The sequence below is a fragment of the Odocoileus virginianus genome, chromosome 13 (genome assembly GCF_023699985.2).
Source record: "Odocoileus virginianus isolate 20LAN1187 ecotype Illinois chromosome 13, Ovbor_1.2, whole genome shotgun sequence".
Taxonomy (NCBI): Eukaryota; Metazoa; Chordata; class Mammalia; order Artiodactyla; family Cervidae; genus Odocoileus; species Odocoileus virginianus.
The window spans coordinates 23,461,823-23,481,356 of record NC_069686.1 but is presented as its reverse complement, the minus strand read 5'-3'; the positions used below and the strand labels follow the sequence as shown (position 1 = coordinate 23,481,356).

Sequence of the window (19,534 nt, the reverse complement as noted above, 5' to 3'; positions counted from 1 at the left end):
ACATTTTATTTAAAAGTGCTCCCCTAGGAGGATTAATACTTGGAAGCAAGGCTGGTTGATGATGTTGTCTTTGCTACCACAAAGCAGCAGCACAAAAAACCAGCTTCATTTCCCATTCACTGGAGTCAATTCAATTAAATAGTGTATCCTCCAGATGTGAGACTTGGAACTTTTAACCAGCACCAGTGCCTTCACTGCTGAGAGGGGTGGGGTGGGCATGCAGAGAGAGAAAGAGAAAGAAAACCCGAGAAATCTCTGTAAGATGAACCAAATGTGGCACTCAGCTACCAGCTGACCGTTTTAAGAAACAAATGACCTTAGGCTACTCTAACCATGACCCTATCCAAAATACATAAAAACACAAAAATCAATTTTACTAACATAGAAATAATGGGAAGAAATGCATCAAAATTCAATAATCCTTTATCTCAAGACTGTGACCTTATTTTTTTCTTCTTCCTGTATTTTTCCAGTTTCTACAAAGAACATGTTACTTTTGCAATCCAAGGAATAAGTACTAGATTTTAAGAAAATAAATATTTCTATGGTGCAATGTGTTCCCCCGATACATCAGGTGACACAGACCCGTTTGAATTGTACAGCCTGATGAAATGTGGTTAAGCAGCTTAGCTTCACCGGCCGACTGCACAGAGCCGGTCTGTGATTCCTGACTAGTACGTGTGTACTGAGATTTGGTTCATGGTTGCTGTTTATTTATACCAAACCAGCAAAGATTGGTGCAAAGATTTAAAAAGCAGATACAGACACAAATGAGTAAAGTGGATGCATTTCCCTTTAGAGGGACACCCAAAAGGGGCTAGCCATAAGCAGAGTGAGCAAGCAGTGAAGTCATGAGAATCTAGAGCTGTGAGCTGGTTGTCTTTCATATTTTGGAGGCCATATCACAATATCAGACTAATTTACCACCAAATAGGGCAAACTTTGTGGTCCACAATTTCACTTTCTAGGTCCATTTCTTACCATTAATCCCACAGGGGCGCCTTTTACAGTAATAGCAAGCTGTAGTTGTCTGAGGTATTCCTGACCTGTCTTTCCTCACTGTTCTAGCTTGCTTAGTCCATGCCTTATTTTGCTTAGTTCTCTTGACTCTTGAGGCCGTTAAAGTGAGATTGTGATTAAGAGGCCAGTTTTAAGTATAGATCCCAGTACTGTGTAAGTACTGCATAAAGCAAAGTCCCAGAGAACCGAGTACTGCCCAGGCTGTCCAAACACCTTGCAGTGAGGAGGAGCATCCAGGCACATGAAATTTACGACAGAATCACACTAATCCTCAGCACCTCTCCCTACCCCCAAAGTTCCTTTTCTGCCACACTGCACAGAATGAACTCAACTTGTTGCGATTCTTTTTATTTGAAACTACAAATGAAGGAAGTGAAGGATAATGAAGAAAAGAAGGGTGCTAGGAGAAATTTGTCACAAGTATGATTGATGGGTTGATTAGATGAAGAGATCCTGCTGGATCTGATGTAATCACACCCAACTACAATTAGCTACTGTTACTATTAGGTGATTAGCTATTGTTAATCATTAGCCAATGATTAGCTATTGTTACTTCTAAAGACAAACTGTTGTCTCTTTTGTACCCTCCATTCCCCGCCTAGTTCCTAAAATACTATCTTACAGAGAAGGCATCAAATGAATTGATTATTCTACAAAAAAATCATTGGTTTTTTTTTTTCCTTGTACATTTCATATTAGAGAATAAGACCTTGTTAGTTAGTTAGTGAAAATATTGTGTTCATTGAAAGTTCACTAGAGACTCGATTAATTTGATATTAGAACACAACAATAACATTTTATCCTTTAGATTTTTTACTTTTGAGGTAATTTTCATGTTCTTTCATTTTAATAAGACCATTTAAAATATCTCAACACTGAAGTATTAGAAGATAATAATAATTAATAATATAATTCTTATAGAGCACCTATAGTGCAAAAATTACAGTATTTCTCCCTAAAATTTTATTATTCAATTATTATTATTATTGTACTTGCTTTATTCCAAGAGACATACTAACAGATCCAATATGCATTAGTATAAATAATATCATATTAGACTCAACCTGTCTTGATATGAATAATATCTTTATAGTGGCCCAAATATTCCAATGCATATAAAAATAAATCACAATTTCCATAAATATAAAATGTAAAAATGCAATTTCAATTTAAGTATGTCACTATCTCCCTAGTCTAAGAAAAGACTGTGTTCCTCTTAATAAGAAATAAATCAACAGCTATAAACTGTGTATATTAATATTCAGCTACATTGAACATGAACAGTAAGTCATATTTTCTAAGCCTCAGACATTGAAATACAGTTTAAAATGGTCTGCCATTTTACTATGTTGTATGAACTAAAAATTATATGGGTAATTTGTATTATATCTGCTATCAGATATACTGATAGAGAGTAAAACATTTCCATGAGATTTATATCCAAGCAGTAAGTAGGTTCACAGCTTTTTTTTTTCCCATCCAACTCCACATCTTTTCTTTGCATTGATCACTGAGGAAGGCTTTCTTGTCTCCTTGCTATTCTTCAGAACTCTGCAATCAGATGGATATATCTTTCCTTTTCTCCTTTGCCTTTAGCATCTCTTTTCTCAACTATTTGTAAAGCCTCCTCAGACAACAATTTTGTCTTTTTACATATATTTTTCTTGGGGATAGTTATGATCACTGCCTCCTGTACAATATCACGAACCTCTGTCCATAGTTCTTTAGGCATTCTGTCAGATCTAATCTATTAGAATGGGAAAGATTAGAGATCCCTTCAAGAAAATTAGAGATATCAGGGGAACATTTCATGTGAAGATAGGCAAAATAAAGGACAGAAATGGTATGGACCTAACAGAAGCAGAAAGTATTAAGAAAAGGCGGCAAGAGCTATGCAAAAAAGATCTTCATGACCCAGATACCCATGATGGTATGATCACTCACCTAGAGCCAGACATCCTGGAATGTGAAGTCAATTGGGCCTTAGGAAGCATCACTATGAGCAAAGCTAGTGGAGGTGATGAAATTCCAGTTAAGCTATTTCAAATCCTAAAAGATGATGCTGTTAAAGTGCTTCCCTCAATATGCCAGCAAACTTGGAAAACTCAGCAGTGGCCGCAGGACTGGAAAAGGTCAGTTTTCATTCCAATCCTGAAGAAAGGCAACACCAAAGAATGTTCAAACTACCACACAATTGCACTCATCTCACATGCTAGCAAAGTAAAGCTGAAAATTCTCCAAGTGAGGCTTCAACAGTACATGAATAGAGAACTTCCAGATGTTCAAGCTGGATTTAGAAAAGGCAGAAGAACCAGAGGTCAAATTGCCAACATCCGTTGGATCATCAAAAAAGCAAGGAAATTCCAGAAAATCATCTACTTCTGCTTTATTAACTACACCAAAGCCTTTGACTGGGTGGATCACAGCAAAATCTATGAAAAATTCTTCAAGAGATGGGAAAACCAGACCACTTACCTTCCTCCTGAGAAATCCGTATGCAGGTCAAGAAGCAACAGTTAGAACAAGACATGGAACAGCAGACTGGTTTCAAACTGGGAAAGGAGTATGTCAAGGCTGTATATTGTCACCCTGCTTATTTAACTTGTATGCAGAGTACATCATGAGAAATGCCAGGCTGGATGAAGTACAAGCTGGAATCAAGATTGCCAAAAGAGATATCAATAACCTTAGATATGCAGATGACACCACTGGTATGGCAGAAAGTAAAGAGGAACTAAAGAGCCTCTTGATGCAAGTGAAAGAGGGGACTGAAAAAGCTGGCTTAAAACTCAACATTCAAAAAGTAAGATCATGGCATCTGGTCCCATCATTTCATGGCAAATAAATGAGAAAACAATGGAAACAGTGACAGGATTTATTTTCTTGGGCTGCAAAATCACTGCCGATGGCGACTGTAACCATGAAATTAAAAGACACTTGATCCTTGGAAGAAAAGTTGTGACCAACCTAAACAGCATATTAAAAAGCAGAGACATTACTTTGTGACAAAGGTCTGTCTAGTCAAAGCTACGGTTTTTCCAGTAGTCATGTATGGATGTGAGAGTTGGACCATAAAGAAAGCTGAACACTGAAGAACTGATGCTTTTGAACTGTGGTCTTGGACAAGATTCTTGAGAGTCCCTTGGACTGCAAGGAGATCAAACTAGTCAATCCTAAAGGAAATCAGTCCTGTATAATCCTTGGAAGGACTGATGCTGAAGCTGAAGTTCCAATACTTTGGCTACCAATGTGACAAACTAACTCATTAGAAAAGACCCTGATGCTGGAAAAGATTGAAGGCAGGAGAAGAAGGGGATGAAAGAAGATGAGATGGTTGGATGGCATCACCGACTCAATGGGCATGAGTTTGAGCAAGCTACGGGAGTTGGTGATGGACAGGGAAGCCTGGCATGCAGCAGTCCATGGGGTTGCAAAGAGTCGGACAGACTGAGCGACTGAGCTAACTGAACACATCTTTTCTACTTATTGATACTTACAATTAACTTCAGCTTTCAATAGGTCTTCATTCCTACTAAGCTAAGCCCATTAACCCCCAAAGATCTCATATACTCATTGGTTTCAGATCTACTATTGAGAGTCTTTCTTCCTGTTAGAGCGTTCCATCTCTAGGAGCCAAAGCTTGTTTGTGAGTTGGTTATCCATACTACCTCACTGCTATTTTAGCATAAATATCATACAATTTCTTCCAATCAGAATGAAAGTTTCAATGAAGAGTATTAGCATTCTTGAAGTCTCAGGGTAGCAGCAGACTCTGAGCACAAGGGGAAGAAACAGCAAGAAGGAAGGATGGGGAATAATGAAGAAGGAAATCAGAGAGAACAAAGCAAATATGGCACCCTCTGTTTTCACATGACAGTGTTACAGAGATTGAGCTTGATTCAAACAATAAAGTAAGATTCTCAAGGAAGAAATTCAGTCAAATTTGTAGAATCTTCCTGAATAAGAAGTCACCTTATTCTTTTCCTGACTCAGACTAGTTAACTTGTGGAACATGACACATAACTGCATTTTCAAGCTTGAAAACTCTTTATTTCATTGACCAGAAGATGGAGCCATTATATAAAGAATTTTAAAAATTTGCATGCCAAAATGGTACTGCAGTTTCTCTCTTTATTATTTTCAACCAGTTTATGCAATTTGAGTAAACTGAATGCCATTTTTCTTTAATAACGGAAAGGAGGTAACGTGTTTTCACCTCATATCTACAGAGAAATAATATATTATTATTTTCCAAGTTTTTAAAAAACATATACTGCTCACTAATATGTATACAAAAGAAAGAGAGACAAAACAGAGAAATTAAATGTCATATTTAATTAAGTAAGGCAAGCAGTAAGCAGCAGAGACTGAGACCCTAAGGAGAACTTCCTAACTCATCTCTCAGACAGTCTGCTGGATCCTAAACCAGTACTCCAGCTTATGTCATTCAATACACACTTGAAACAAACCAGGACATTGAGGGCATGAGTGCTTCCTCATGGGTCAGTTATAGGGGGAACACAGAGCTGTGTGCAAAGGATATGGCATCTATGGATTAAAGCCAGAGCAACTTCTTTTGATTTTCAAACTTAGGCGCACATTAGTATCACCTATGGAGTTCTTCACACTTCCACAACATTCAGGCTGCACCTCAGACTAACTAAAGCAGAATCTCTGAGTTTCCATCCAGGCATTGGTTTTAAAGGCCCCTTGTGATTCAATGCGAAGTTGGAGAAACATGGTCTTGACCAGTGCTTTCCAATCTGTAATATGTATGCAAATTATTGGGTTGTTGTGTGGTTACCGGATGAAAAGCCTCAGCATCGCCTGGGAACTTATTAGAAATGCAAATTTAGGGCCCCACCCTGCACCCTCCACCCCTCCTTGGCTCAGCTCAGCGATAAAGAATCTGCCTGGAATGCAGCAGACAGTCTGATACAGGAGTCAGGAAGAACCCCTGAGGGAGGAAATGGCAACCCAGTCCTGCCTTCTTGCCTGGAGAATCCCACCCACAGAAGAGCCTCGGCTACAGTCCGTGGAGTCTCGAAGGGTTGGGCAGTCTGAGCGACTAACACTGACTGACACCATCATAAGCAGCAGCTTGACATTAAACCAAACTCCTGTTTGTTGTTGAGGTTGGTATTGCCTTCTTTGACTGCCTCTCCGTGAAAGGAATGAGAAATGTGGTTTCTGAAGTCAGGCCTGGCTTTGAGCTTGGTTTTACCCCTTTCCAGATGTGTATCCACGAGCAAGTTACCTAAGTTTAAATCCTTGTCTCTGACATATGACTATCCATTCACAGGCTGCTCTAAGAAAGGAGAGACTGAGTATGTAACCTCCACCCTGCTCTTGGCACACGGTAGCCAGCAGTGGTCTGCCGGAGCCAGCTTGGAGGGGCCTGTAGCGCCCGTCTCCTCCCAACACTACATTCTGAGACTTCAGATTGTTTGCTGGAACTTCGTTGTTGTAGGAGTATTTCTCCTACAGGAATTGACAACAGGTACATACAAATAAGAGCTTTTTAGTCCCGTAGAAGAGCCTGTTATTAAACATTTACCAGGACACGACTGGTAGGCATTCATTTTGTGGTTATTTACTCCTGAGGAGAGGTGATTTGCCTTTCTCCTATGAAACAGATTAAACAAACATAACCCAAATACATGAGAAGTGTGGGAGGATTTCAGGAAAGCCCTTCCCTGCCAGGCTTTCCCCACCATATATTCCCAGGATTTCTCTGTTAAATTCATAGACTTGTGGAAAAGGGAACACTATAAGTAGACACTAACCTTTGCATTATAGGAGTCCATTGGAGCTTTTCCTTTTCAGGCCAAACTGATGGAGTTCAGGCCTCAGAAATAATCCGTTGAACTAATCCTCACTGAGCCTCTGTTGGAGGTCAGACCTTCTAGGGTTAGAGAAGGCTAAAATAAAGAGTGTCTACCTCACACAGTTCTGTTTATCAGCTGAGAGGAGTCAAGTCAACCAATGAATAAAAATCATAAGAATTTTAGGTAAAAGTAAATGGTGAGATGAAGATGGAACTTCAACTTGGTGAGGAGTGGCTAGGGCAGTGGGGTTACCTTATATAGAGTGTAAGGCAAGGCCTCTCTGAAGAGGAAACACCTGAGCTGAGATCTAAGAGGCTGCAGCTGGGTTCTGAATCAGAGGCACAAGGAAAGGGGGAGAAGAGCAAACCCAAAGAAGCTGAGGCAAGAGTGGACTTAATGGGTCAAAGAACAGAAAGAAAGTCAGTGGAGTTAAAGCTCTGTGCGTTTCAGACGTGGATAGTATGGGAGGGGGACATGCAGCTAAGCAGGGCCCAGGTCATATCAGGCCCTTTAATGCTAAGAAGTCTCCCCCTCATGCTAAGTGGAAGAGGAAGCTCTGAAGAACCTTAAGAGGAATTAGGGCAATGGGGGAGATTTTGTGTATGTGTGTGTGTGTGTGTGTGTGTGTGTGTTCATAACTCAGTCATGTTTGGCTCTTTGCAACCCCCACGTACTATAGCCAGGCTCCTCTGTCCATGGAATTCTCCAGGCAAGAATACTGGAGTGGGTTGCCATTCCCTTCCCAACTCAGGGTTCACACCCAGGTCTCTTGCATTGCAGGAAGATTCTTGGCTGTCTGAGGCACCAGGGAAGAATGGCTTGTTTAAATGAGGGTTTCAAAGGATCATTCTGTTTGTTCTGTGGAGAAAAGATGTAGGGAATCAAAAGTGGAGTCAAAAGACCAGTAAAGTGGCTACTGGAACAGATCAAGCCAAAAAATAATAGTGGTTTAGACCTAAGGATAAGGGTGATAGAGATAAGGAGAAATGGAGAGCTTTGGGGTGTATTTTATAGCTTGAACCAACAGTACCTGTTGATGGGTTGGATGCCTATATAAAGAAAGGATAAAAGTATGCTCTGAGGTTTTTTTTTTTTTTTTTTTTTAATTTGAGGAATAGGGAGATATTATTATCTACCAGCTAATTTCTAGTCTGAGGTCAATTTAAAAAGAATGACCAGTCTAAATAATGAAGAAAAGAAAAACTTTAAGACACTGAAAGCTGGAGAAAAGAAGGCTGTTCATATTGCATTCTTTATTCCAAGCCATTCCTCCAAAGATAAATAATGAATGTGTTTATGGTACATCCAAGTTCTTAGATAGCCTTGTGTTGTTAGTGAAATGAAATTACAGTGCAGTAGGAAAATGATGTTTCGGTGAGATCACCAAATAATTACTCTCCTCTAAAATAATTAAGACATTATCTAAATTTACAAACTGAAGTCTCAGGCTTAATGAGTCTCTTTGAATAAATTATTTTCCCCCACTTTCCTACTGCTTTATAAAAGCTATTTCTAGCTTTGCTCTGGGAGGCTTTAGAAATAGAGAAAAAAAATTCTCTTGGGAGCCAAAGTTTCATTAGGATGATCTTAGCTTTTATGACTTTCAGACAGCATTACAGGAGATTCTTAGATAGGATATCATTTCATGTCCATTTGAAAGTGAAAGTGAATGTCACTCAGTCGTGTCCGACTCTTTGGGACCCCAAGGACTATACAGTCCATGGAATTCTCCAGGCCAGAATACTGGAGTGGGTAGCCTTTCCCTTCTCCAGAGGATCTTCCCAACCCAGGGATCAAACCCTGGCCTCCCTCAGTGCAGACAGATTCTTTACCAGCTGAGCCACAAGGGACACCCAAGAACACTTAATCAGGTAGCCTATCCCTCCTCCAGGGGATCTTCCTGACCCAGGAATGGAACCCAGGTCTCCTCCACTGCAGGCGGATTCTTTACCAACTGAACTATCAGGGAATCCCATAAGCCTTTACATAAAAGCATAAATATGTGTTCGGTATTACCACCAGAAAGAATAGGAACTGAGCTATGGAAGCCCATGTCCATTTAATGCTCAACAACGAGATGAGCAGATATCCTGAAAAAAATCCTGATATAAGATGCGTGTTGAGTAGAATTTAATAAGTATATTTTTGAATGCAAGATGAAGCTTGCAAGAAATTAAAGGAAATTTCTAAGAACCAAAAGAAAAGAAGCAGCAGGACACGGAGGAGAAAACACTGCAGCTGAGCTGCCTTGGAGGTTTGCTGGCTGATCTCTAACTCGGAGTACTTTGTCCTTGTTGATTATTACTTTATTGAGGTATAATAAATACACAGTTAGTGAAAAATCATACAGTTCTAATATATATATTTATGCTCTTATGTAAATGTCACCCAGATTAAGATATAAAACATATCCTGTATTCTACAATTCTCCCTAATGCCCATCAGTAAGCCTCCAAAAGAACTCTTTTGACTTCTATTATCAGAAATGAGTTTTGCCTGTTATTAAACTTTATAAATTAATTTATACAATGTATAATCATTTGTCTAGCTTCTTAAGCTCATTATTTTGTTGGTGAGATTCTTTATGATATTGGGTGTATCAGCTAGCTGTCCTTTCCTGCAGTGTATAGCATTTTGTTGTATACTCTACCACAGTATCCTTTCCGATAGAAATACTGAAATCTGCATTTCTGAATTTTCATAAAAATGTCTTTTTGATGATTATAAACACTCATTTTTTTGTATCATAAAATTTCCAGTATTAGAATACATATATGTTTAAACAGATATTGACAAATGTATTTTCAAAGTAATTGTTCAAATTTATATGCTTACTAGCAACATATGAGAATTTGCTTCACATTTAAAAAAAATTATTGGGGTACAGTTGATTTACAGTGTTGTGTTAGCTTCTGCTGTAAACCAAAGCAAACCAGTTCTACATATACATATACCCACTCTTTTTCCTCCTTTTTTTTTTTTTTTTAATTTTTGCTTTAAATGCTTTACATGCTTCAAATTTTTAACAAGACTTGTTATTGTCTGTCTTTTAAATGTAGTCATTTTGGTGATAGTCTAATAATATCTTATGGCTGGTTTAATTTTCATTTGTCTGATGAATAACTCAAAACAAAAATTAAAAAAAAAGAAAAATACTGATATTTCAATGCATTGATAAGGTAGCATTTCTGTTTGACATTTTGAAGTTTATTTTTCATACATCTTACATGTTTTTTTCCTCCCTATATCCTTTTCTTAGTGACTTCTTCTGTCTTAAATAGATATTTTCTGGTGTTTTCATCGAACTACAGGCCTTTATATGTTCAGTTGCCTTTAGTATGTTTTTTACTTTGACCCATAGTAACTCAAATTCAACACACTCAAAACTCTTATTCACTTTTCAATATTTGACTCTAGTCTACCCTTACTAGATTTAACTCATCTTCCTCGTGTTCCCATGGTACATTAGCACTGAACAACCAACATTGACTGATTCTTCCAAGATACAGCAGATGCTGCATATTATTTGATAGAGTTTATTACTGAATTCTAAGAGTGAGCAGTACTTCAGAAAATGCATAACAAAGTGTTTGCCTTTAAAACTCCTACCACATATTTATGTATTTTGGATCTAACGAGTGCTGGTCTCATATAGATGAAGAAACAGGCTTAGAGAATAGAGTACATTGTTTAAGTTTATGGTCACATTGTTAGTAAGAGACTTAGAAAGATTTAAACTCATGATACTATGTAATATGCTGCTGTTGTGTATATGGGTGTATATTTGTATTTTTTGGCAAATCTTAAAGGCATAAGATGGTATAAGACTCTGAAAAGCAAAGCTTAGATTTCTTTAAGTGCTTTCAATGATCTTGTTAAGAGGGAGAGATTTGTTTTGTTAGTTTTAGCTCTGAAGATGACAGATACGGGGCAGGGGTGGGGGTGCGGGGGTAAACAAATGCCAATGGCATTTTAAGTCATTTTAAGCTGCCAGAATGATTCATTTTCCTGGATGTTCTTCTCAATCCTGGAAATTAAGAATTAATTGTATAGTAAAATGCTATGAATAAGAATTAGGTATCAAAATTTCACAGAAAACATTTGTTTTCTTAAACATCCTGTGAAACTCACAACTCTCAAACTTCTAAATATCTTTTGACTCCCTTGAAGAAATTAGTAAAGACAGAAGTTTCTTGTAATCTCCCTAAACAACTCAGCCTGTCTTGATATAGTGGTTCTAGTCGATGCATTTAATAAAATCAACCCTGTTAAAAGAATAGAGGAAACAGAGGTGGGAAACGAATTCCTTCCTGCTTTATTTTCCTGCCTAATTTATTTTCTTTTATATATTCATCTTACCCTAACCACTAGTTTGGAGTCACCTAATTTGGTTCTGATACTTGCAAGTAAAGGAAAAGATGTTTCTTTTTAAAGAATCACACATTGTCCATTTATTTGAGAGGTAGATGGGTCTGCCTGCTACAAACCACAGCCAGAGTACCACTTATGGTTATAGGCAGAAAGGGATCTGGGAGGAAGCCAGGGAGAAGAAAAGAAATGAAATGATCTACTTTAGCTTTATGACACTAAACCACAGCTGACATGAGAAACCTGAAGAATAACTGCAGGCAAGAAGTGAATGTGAGAAAGCATATTTTAATCTTTTTCATTGAAGTAAACCTAAAACTTCACTTAACTCTCATGCCAAGAGCTACAAGGGACATGATGAGCTTGGTCTAAGGAGGTCAGTGCTTCTATAGGGAAACAAAACCCTTTGACTTGAATTAAGCTAGAGAAACAGGGACTGGCAGACATGCAGTAAAAGAATCTGCACAACCTCAAGTCACTATTTTTAAGTTATGACCCAGAATTATGAAGCTTTTGAGAGTGAAGCACCCAGATACTGTCTTTCTAAGTATCATGAAAGAAAATAGTCTATAACATAGGTTATAGAAGAAACAGTAAAATATAATTTAACAAATAGATACATGATTTATAATGAATGATAAATCAATATAATATTACACTCTGATATTTACAGTCATTCAGATGTCATCATCATGTTTGTCTTTCACGGAAGTGAGGTGTTGGCAGTTCTAAAACTGCAGAAAGAGCAAAAGTAGATGGGGTTTGGGTGGCTTTTCCAGAAGGTTGGAAAATGTCACTTTTCTGTGGTCTCAATTTATCAAGTCTTTCTCAGACTTTAGAGTTGCATTCTTTCCCTTCAATAAATTATAGCGATTTTCTTCAGTAGTTCTCTTTTCAATTTTCCCTGGGGTTTATGCAGTTAAAATCAATTCTATTTAAATTTCTCTAAGATTATGAAATATCAGTACGTTCTGCCTGGGTTGAAATATTCCCATTGGTGCCACCTGCTAGTTTGTACAATACATAGCCTTTCCAGAATGGTTTCTTTCATTTAGCAATATGGTTTGTTTTTGCTTTTCTTATTCTTATAGGCCCATAGAGATATCCCAAGGTGTTGCTAGTCACTGAGTGGAAATTAATGAAATAGAAGTCATATTGTCTTGTACAAAATACAATTGAAACTAGCACATGCTAGCAAATATTACATCCGGAAGAGGAATAATTTTTCCTCAATGCTACTAGGTTTTCGAAATTGTTAATAAGCTCTGAATCTTTTCTATATACTTACTACCTATAGTTTCATCCATGGTTTTTTGCATTTCAATTGCTTATGAAAAATAAACTTGAGGGTCAAGCTAAAGCACATGATACAGACATGACACAAGCCTCCTAAATCTCTTAAAATTGGCTTTTTCTTCTGGGACAGATTGTCAATATGGGTATCTAATTACACAACTTTCAGAATAACAGAGAATAAAGTATAGCATGTTTCTCCTATTGCTTGTTTACAGCTCTCAATTATTCATGTTTTTCATCCCATGAGCATCAAGTCCTGTTGCAGCAAAGTCCCCCTCCACTCTAATCAGTATGCAACCTTCCCTCCCTTGAATGAGATTTTAACCATGTACTCTGCAGCTTCTTTTGCCTGGATTATGGGATAATGTTAAAGGTTATTCTCACAAAAACAGAAAATCCATGCAAACATGATTTTATTTTTTGATGACTTTTATTTTTAGATTCTATTACAATGTGCAGGTCTCAAGTATAACTACAATATAATTTATGACAAACTCAAACATTTTGAGCATTCATAGATGTATGAAATTTATAAAGAATTCTATGTAAACAGCATTATTATATTCATGGCTATTCATTTATCTTTATGAAGCAACTCAATTATTTTCCTCAAGAATATAACATAACAAACCACAGTTATTAAAAGAAATTGGTGGCCTCTATACATAGGTCCTAAACCCAAGCCAGTTATTGGCCATTATAATTTAGCTGGCCCACTTTCATCACTCTCATTAACGTTTCTCTGAAATTGCTATTTAGAACGGCTTTATTTACATATGCATTTCCTCTTAACTTTTGAATAAAGCTATCAAAATTCTATAAAATCATGCTGAACATTTAGGGTTGAAGTTTTCATCAATTAGCATTTAGAAACAGCCAACAAGTTACTTACATCTTTTGCAAACTACATAACAGTCAAAAAGGTAAAATGAGATTCTCCCATGTTTATCTCCATTGGATGAATGGATTTGTGTTCAAATCTGTTCACTGCCATTTTATTCCAATTTAAATTGTACAGTGTAATTGTCATTTTATATCATTAGATTAAATGTGTTCAATGATAGTGTGACTTAAATATTAGCATGACAGTGCTGAGAATGGTATCTTATTATTAGTACCAAACAGTAATCTATATCAAAAGAGAAGTCTAACTTCCCTTCAAGCTTGTAATGTATTAAATGAGCACTTGGTTCCAAATATTGTTATTAATTGATAAAAAGTTACAATTAGACATTCCTGGGAAAACATATATATAAAAAAACTTAACCATGTTACATTAAAAAATTATAGTTCAGCATGAAATGGAAGTGTGACTTCGTAATTCTTTTTTTGAAATGCTTAGAATAAATTGTGTTGAGGAACAAGTTGCTAATATTTTTTTTCACATAAAAATCAGGCAATGTAAAAACATGAATAGTAAATCACACATAAATCTTCCCACATCTTTTCCCACTATATTTTATAAATATGCAAAGTACAGTTATATGGATTTAAAATGATGAGGATAAACTGCATTCACATTTAAGGTAATATTAATTTCTTAATTTTGTGTATTAAAAAATCTTACAAAGGTAACATATTTTGCATGATTCTCTAAATTGGTCAAAACCTATTTTCAACAGACTTAGCAGGGAGGTGATACAATGCTCTATATAGTCTAGGAAAACACTGCATGGTATCTTATATAGTAAATAAAAAAGAGGCCCAAATAATGTAAGATGAATGATTGAACTTAGGTGTAAAAAATCTTTGGCCCTAGGTTTAATTTCATTCATGCTTTAGGACAAATGTCTAGATGTGATAATCTCCTTCACAAATGCTGTAAACACATCACAGTTTAGAAACATTCTAGGTAGGAAGTTCTGTGGAGATGTCGCTTTCTTTGTTTTGGTCTGTCTTTCTCATTTCTGTGTTTTGTTTTGTTTTTTTGCCCTTTGCCTCTCATCCTCTATCCGTACTTCTTCATCTCTATGGGTATGCTTAAATCTCATTTATTTTTAACTAGCCAAAAGAACAACAACAAAAATGTTTTAAGCACTTAATACAGAAGTACAGTTTATGTTCTTTTTTCATTGAGGAAAGCAAATGAATGAAATATTGTTGTATATATTTGCTTTGAAACCTCCCACAAAATCTTCTAAATAAAATTACTTTCCACTTTTGTAACTCAGTTTTTGCCTGTGCATGAATAACTTGATAGAAGAATGATCTCATGTTCCTGGAATAAGCTCATAAAAAATGCATCATGGCTATTTCTTTTCAAGCCACTATTAACAAGTTTTTTTTTTTTTTTTTTTGTAAACTAGATATATAATCCTTGATAGGAGAACAACAGCTAAAGCAAAATGAATGTATACTTGGCAAACTTTAAGCTCAGGGTACATTATTGGTGGATACATAATGTATTTTATAGTCATAGAATTTTAAGGAGAAAGTGACATCCTCCTCATTTTGTAGATAAAAGAACAAAGGTTCAAGTGGATTACTAGAACCAATCAGGCAAGCAAGTTGGCAAGAATCTTGGTTGAATGCTATTTCATTCTTACTACACACAAGTTTGTGTTGAAAGCCTGCCATGTAGTATGACTTGAAAGCTTGCCATACACATTCAGGATATTATGCAGGTGATACGCTAAATACTGTGCCCAAGTCATCATCTGCTCAAACATGTAGCATAATATCAAATATCTTTCTGCATATCTGGAAGCACTCCACTGAAGACAGGATCAGCTTTGCTCAGTGCTGAAGAATGATTCAACAATACAGCATGAGAAAACAGAAAACTGTGACAAAAATGATGAGTTGGATCATTGTTGGTACTTTTGGAGCAGCACAGTCCGGCGTTACAGGATATAAATAAAAATGGTTAAAGCTTTCTTTAGTCACTTCTTTTCTCAACTATGTTCATTTTTTTTCTTTCAAGGAATGTGATATGTACTTAAAATAATTTTTCATGTTTCATGATTACCGAATGAACAAACGAAGATATAGAAAAAGGCAGTTCATGAAGCACAACATTTTAAAGGTAACTCTTATCCTAGTCGGTATATGCATCGTGATAAACAAAAAGCACTGGTAGAACTGACCAGCCTACATGTCCCATGGCATTTAGTGGGCACATATAAATTGGTTTTCATGTAACATGGATAAATTTAAGCACCTCAAAATATAGAATGACCTCTGTACATGGAAAAAAGAGTCTTGCCCCCTAATAACAAGATAACAAGATGTTTTAACTGAACATTCTAGTGCCTTCTATCAGAGCACTTCATTGAAAAGTCAAGGCAAAATACTTTTGTAGATATCCAAATGCTAGGTATTGGTGTGTGTGTGTGCACACATATGCCTGCGTGCATGGGAAACATGAATGTTTACAATCCTGTGAAAAGATGACAAGGCAGATGTGAATATTTTCTACATGATTTTCTGATTTATTAAAAGTAAATAAAATTAAATCACCTTTGTTTGCTGTAATCAATAATTCCCATATACTTACTCTTAACAATTCTTAGAGATACATTTACCAATGCAAAAATAGCCATCTGCTAACGCTGCCCACCTATGTCAGAGAATCAGAGCTAGCAAAAGCACTGACTTTGAGAATAAATTGATAAAAAGAGATTTGGCATAGACCTCCTCAAAAGAGTCTTATTAACACAAATATATCACCTTCACAGGCTGTAAACAATATATCAGAAATGAAGCTCTATTTTTTGCCTTCCTTGCCATCTTTCCCTTTGTCTTCCTTTTCTGTTTTGTCTTTTTCATATTTCTCTTTGTCTGGTTTCGTTACACTATCATATGAAGGTGGAGAGACAGTGGATGGAGTTGCATCTGTTTTTTCTAGACTTGAGTTCTCATTAACATTATCAAAAACCATATCTTCTTTATTGGGCAAATCATCATCTCTGTCAGCATCTTTGATGTATATACTTGATATATTTTTGACATTTTGTCGCAAGCGGTAACGTCTATAAGCACGCTGAATGACTGTAGCAGACACATCTTCTTGCTTTCTTTTTAGTGTAGTTGTGATGGGCTCATAAGACACTTTAGAAGGATTTGCAGACATGAACCTTTCTTCCATCTGTGAACGAAGAGAGTCCATCTCTCCACCTTCCCCCAAAACACGCTTTGTAAAGGCAAATAAGATGTCGAGGCAGTGGATCCTGTCCCCACTGACCATGGGCAGGTCCATGGCAATGAGCTGGACTTTGTTTGGTTTTGCTATGAGAAGAGGAGGATCTAGGGCCGCTGCAAAGTCAGAGAGCTTGGAGAACTCTATGAACTGGGTGGCGTCGGGATCGAACTTCTCCCAAACCTCGTAGAACATCTCAAAGTCGTCCTCACTCAGAGGCTCAGTACTTTCTTCAGTAGCAACACTGAAGTTCTCCAGGATGACAGCGATGTACATGTTCACCACGACCAGAAATGATATGATGATGTAACTGACGAAATAGAATATCCCAACAGACGGGTTCCCACAGTCTCCTTCAACTGAGCTGCCAGGGTGAACTTTTTTGGGGTCACAGTCCGGTGGTGCACTGTTGAGGATAGGTGCCAGCAATCCATCCCAGCCAGCAGAGGTGGTAATCTGGAACAGGCAGATCATGCTGTTGCCGAAGGTCTCAAAGTTGAACATGTCATTAATTCCAGCTTCCTTTTTAACATAGGCAAAGTTGGACATTCCAAAGATGGCATAGATGAACATGACCAAGAAGAGCAGGAGGCCGATGTTAAACAATGCAGGAAGGGACATCATCAAAGCAAAGAGCAGCGTGCGGATTCCCTTGGCCCCTTTGATTAGACGCAGGATTCGGCCAATCCTGGCAAGACGGATCACTCGGAATAGGGTAGGGGACACAAAATACCTTTCTATCAAATCTGCTAGAAACATACCTGGTGAAGAGTGAAGGAGTAAATGGTAAATATTTAAATACCTATGCTATAGAAAATCATGACTCTAAATAGTTTTATGTGCCATTTTATCTCTTGTGATTTCAGGATTTTCATTTTATATTGAAGACAATATTATAACAATACAAGGATTGAGCAATCTCACAGTAAAATGGTAGATTTAACCATTGTGACTTTTTTTCTCCTTTAGTAGGTTTGTGGACTTTTTTTTAATGCACAATTTTTTAAATTAGAAGGGTAGAAAATTTAAAGTCACATAGTAAAATGCTAAAAAGAAAATATAAATCACCTGAAATATCAACCAACCATTAACAGATGTTAGTATTTTGTTTAGGATCACTCCATTTTTCTATGCAAGCACACAAACATATACAAATGTAAGCACGATAGTAGAAGGGATTTTTGTCATCTGTTTTAGTTATTTCATCATATGTATGGAGGTATTTCCATATAAATGACAACAGAACAATTCCCTATAGCTGTATAATGTTCTGTCAAAGTCACCATATATTGAAGAATTTTATGCTGTTTCCAATTGTTTTGACTGAAATGAATATCTAAGAAGGTGCTTTTTTTCTAGTTGCATGAGCATTTTTTGATAATAATAGAAGGTAGGTGAAATAGTATATTTAAATTTTTGTTATATATTGCAAATCTACCTCCAAAAAGTTTGTAGAAACTAACTTTCCTAATGATAGTCTATGAAAGTGCTTCCACTTCACATGCTCACCAGCTGTTTTCTTCTTTATAATTTTACCAAAAATATCTCTGTGATGTTTGAAACATCTCAGTACTGTGGCATTTTTTTTTCTGTGAAAAATAATCCAGATTTTCTTAATTTATTGGACATTTTGTATACTTGTTGACTATTTTCAACTTTCTCCTTTTGGCCTAGTTTAGTTCTTTGACTATTTTTCTGTTGGGAGATTTACTATTTTCTCATTGACTTATGAAGAATATTTTTTTTTATTACAAGTACTAATCCTTTGTTAGCCATAAGTGTTACATTAACAATTTCCTTGTTTTTAACATGTTTTTCAACTTTTTAAATTTGGTGGCGGTAGTGATTTTTCCTCCATAGAATAAATATTTTGATTTTTATGTGGTCATATCTATTATGTTGTCTCAAGGGAATTGTTGGTCATGAATAGAAAGGACCATTCAAGCTCATGGTTATAAATCTATTTCTACTAGAATACATTTTTACACATCAATTAATCTTGATCCATGAGATCTTTTAACTAACTTAGTAATTCTCTATACATTGAAGCTTAAAATTGGATTATTTATTTGAATCTATTACTTCATCTTTAATATCTGGCAATGTAAGTCACCCTTCATTACTCTAATTTTTCTTCCAGATGAATTTTAGAATCATTTAGATTTAGGTTGTCAATTTATTATCCCATTCATATTCTCATTGGGATAACACTGGATTTATTATTTAAACTTTCTTTTGTTTCTGTTAGTTTTCCTCATAGAAGTCTTATACATTTCTTATTACAGTTATTACTAGGTATTTTTCTTTATTTTTGGAATCATGAATGAGATTTCCTTACATATATTTTCTAATCTTTTGGTCCACATAAACAATTATCAACATTGGTTCATGCAATTTAAAATCTGTACCTTCTGAACTCTAATTGAATCCATTTTATTGGTTGATTCTCTTGCATTTTTAGAGTACCACAATAAGATGTGAAACTGAACATTTGCTCCATTATTTAAAGATATGTACCTCTCTGTTTTATGATCTAATTGGATCAGCTAACACTGTTACAAAGAGAAGTGATAGAGGGACATTCCTTTCTTCCTAAGTTAATTGGAATGCTTCCTCTATTCTGCTTGTTGTTAATGTGTGAGTCCTATCTAAATTTTAATTTTTCTTATTTTTTTTCAAAAATTGATTTTGAATGCCTATTCTAACTTGCAGTACTCAATATGGCAGTTGTAGATTATAGTACTTTCAACCCTTCTGAGTCTCCTTGTTTCAGCATCTCTAAGTGAGTTTGTATTAAATAATCTCCACAATCTCTTCCTGTCTAAAATTTATAAAAATAAATGCAAACCTAAACTACTGGGCAAGGCATGTAGAAATAATGAAA

General features: G+C 36.2%; 1 protein-coding gene and 1 long non-coding RNA gene across 7 annotated transcripts in view; one reads left to right on the top strand and one right to left on the bottom strand.

Moving 5' to 3' along the window:
- The window catches only part of LOC139038049 (uncharacterized), a 133,863-nt gene that overhangs the window by 27,479 nt on the left and 86,850 nt on the right, over positions 1 to 19,534 (top strand). For 3 of the 4 annotated variants that reach the window (XR_011490965.1, XR_011490966.1, XR_011490968.1), the window contains exon 2: positions 17,186 to 17,436. This is a non-coding gene — a long non-coding RNA (uncharacterized lncRNA). The remainder of the gene's footprint in view (positions 1 to 17,185; positions 17,437 to 19,534) is intronic. The other variant, XR_011490967.1, reaches the window with a different exon arrangement.
- Positions 12,924 to 19,534, bottom strand: part of SCN9A (sodium voltage-gated channel alpha subunit 9) — a 165,254-nt gene continuing 158,643 nt past the window's right edge. For all 3 annotated transcript variants that reach the window (XM_020874124.2, XM_070476110.1, XM_020874125.2), the window contains one exon: positions 12,924 to 17,411. In XM_020874124.2, the coding sequence (XP_020729783.2) occupies positions 16,219 to 17,411 (1,193 nt within the window). In that variant the 3' untranslated portion in view covers positions 12,924 to 16,218. The remainder of the gene's footprint in view (positions 17,412 to 19,534) is intronic.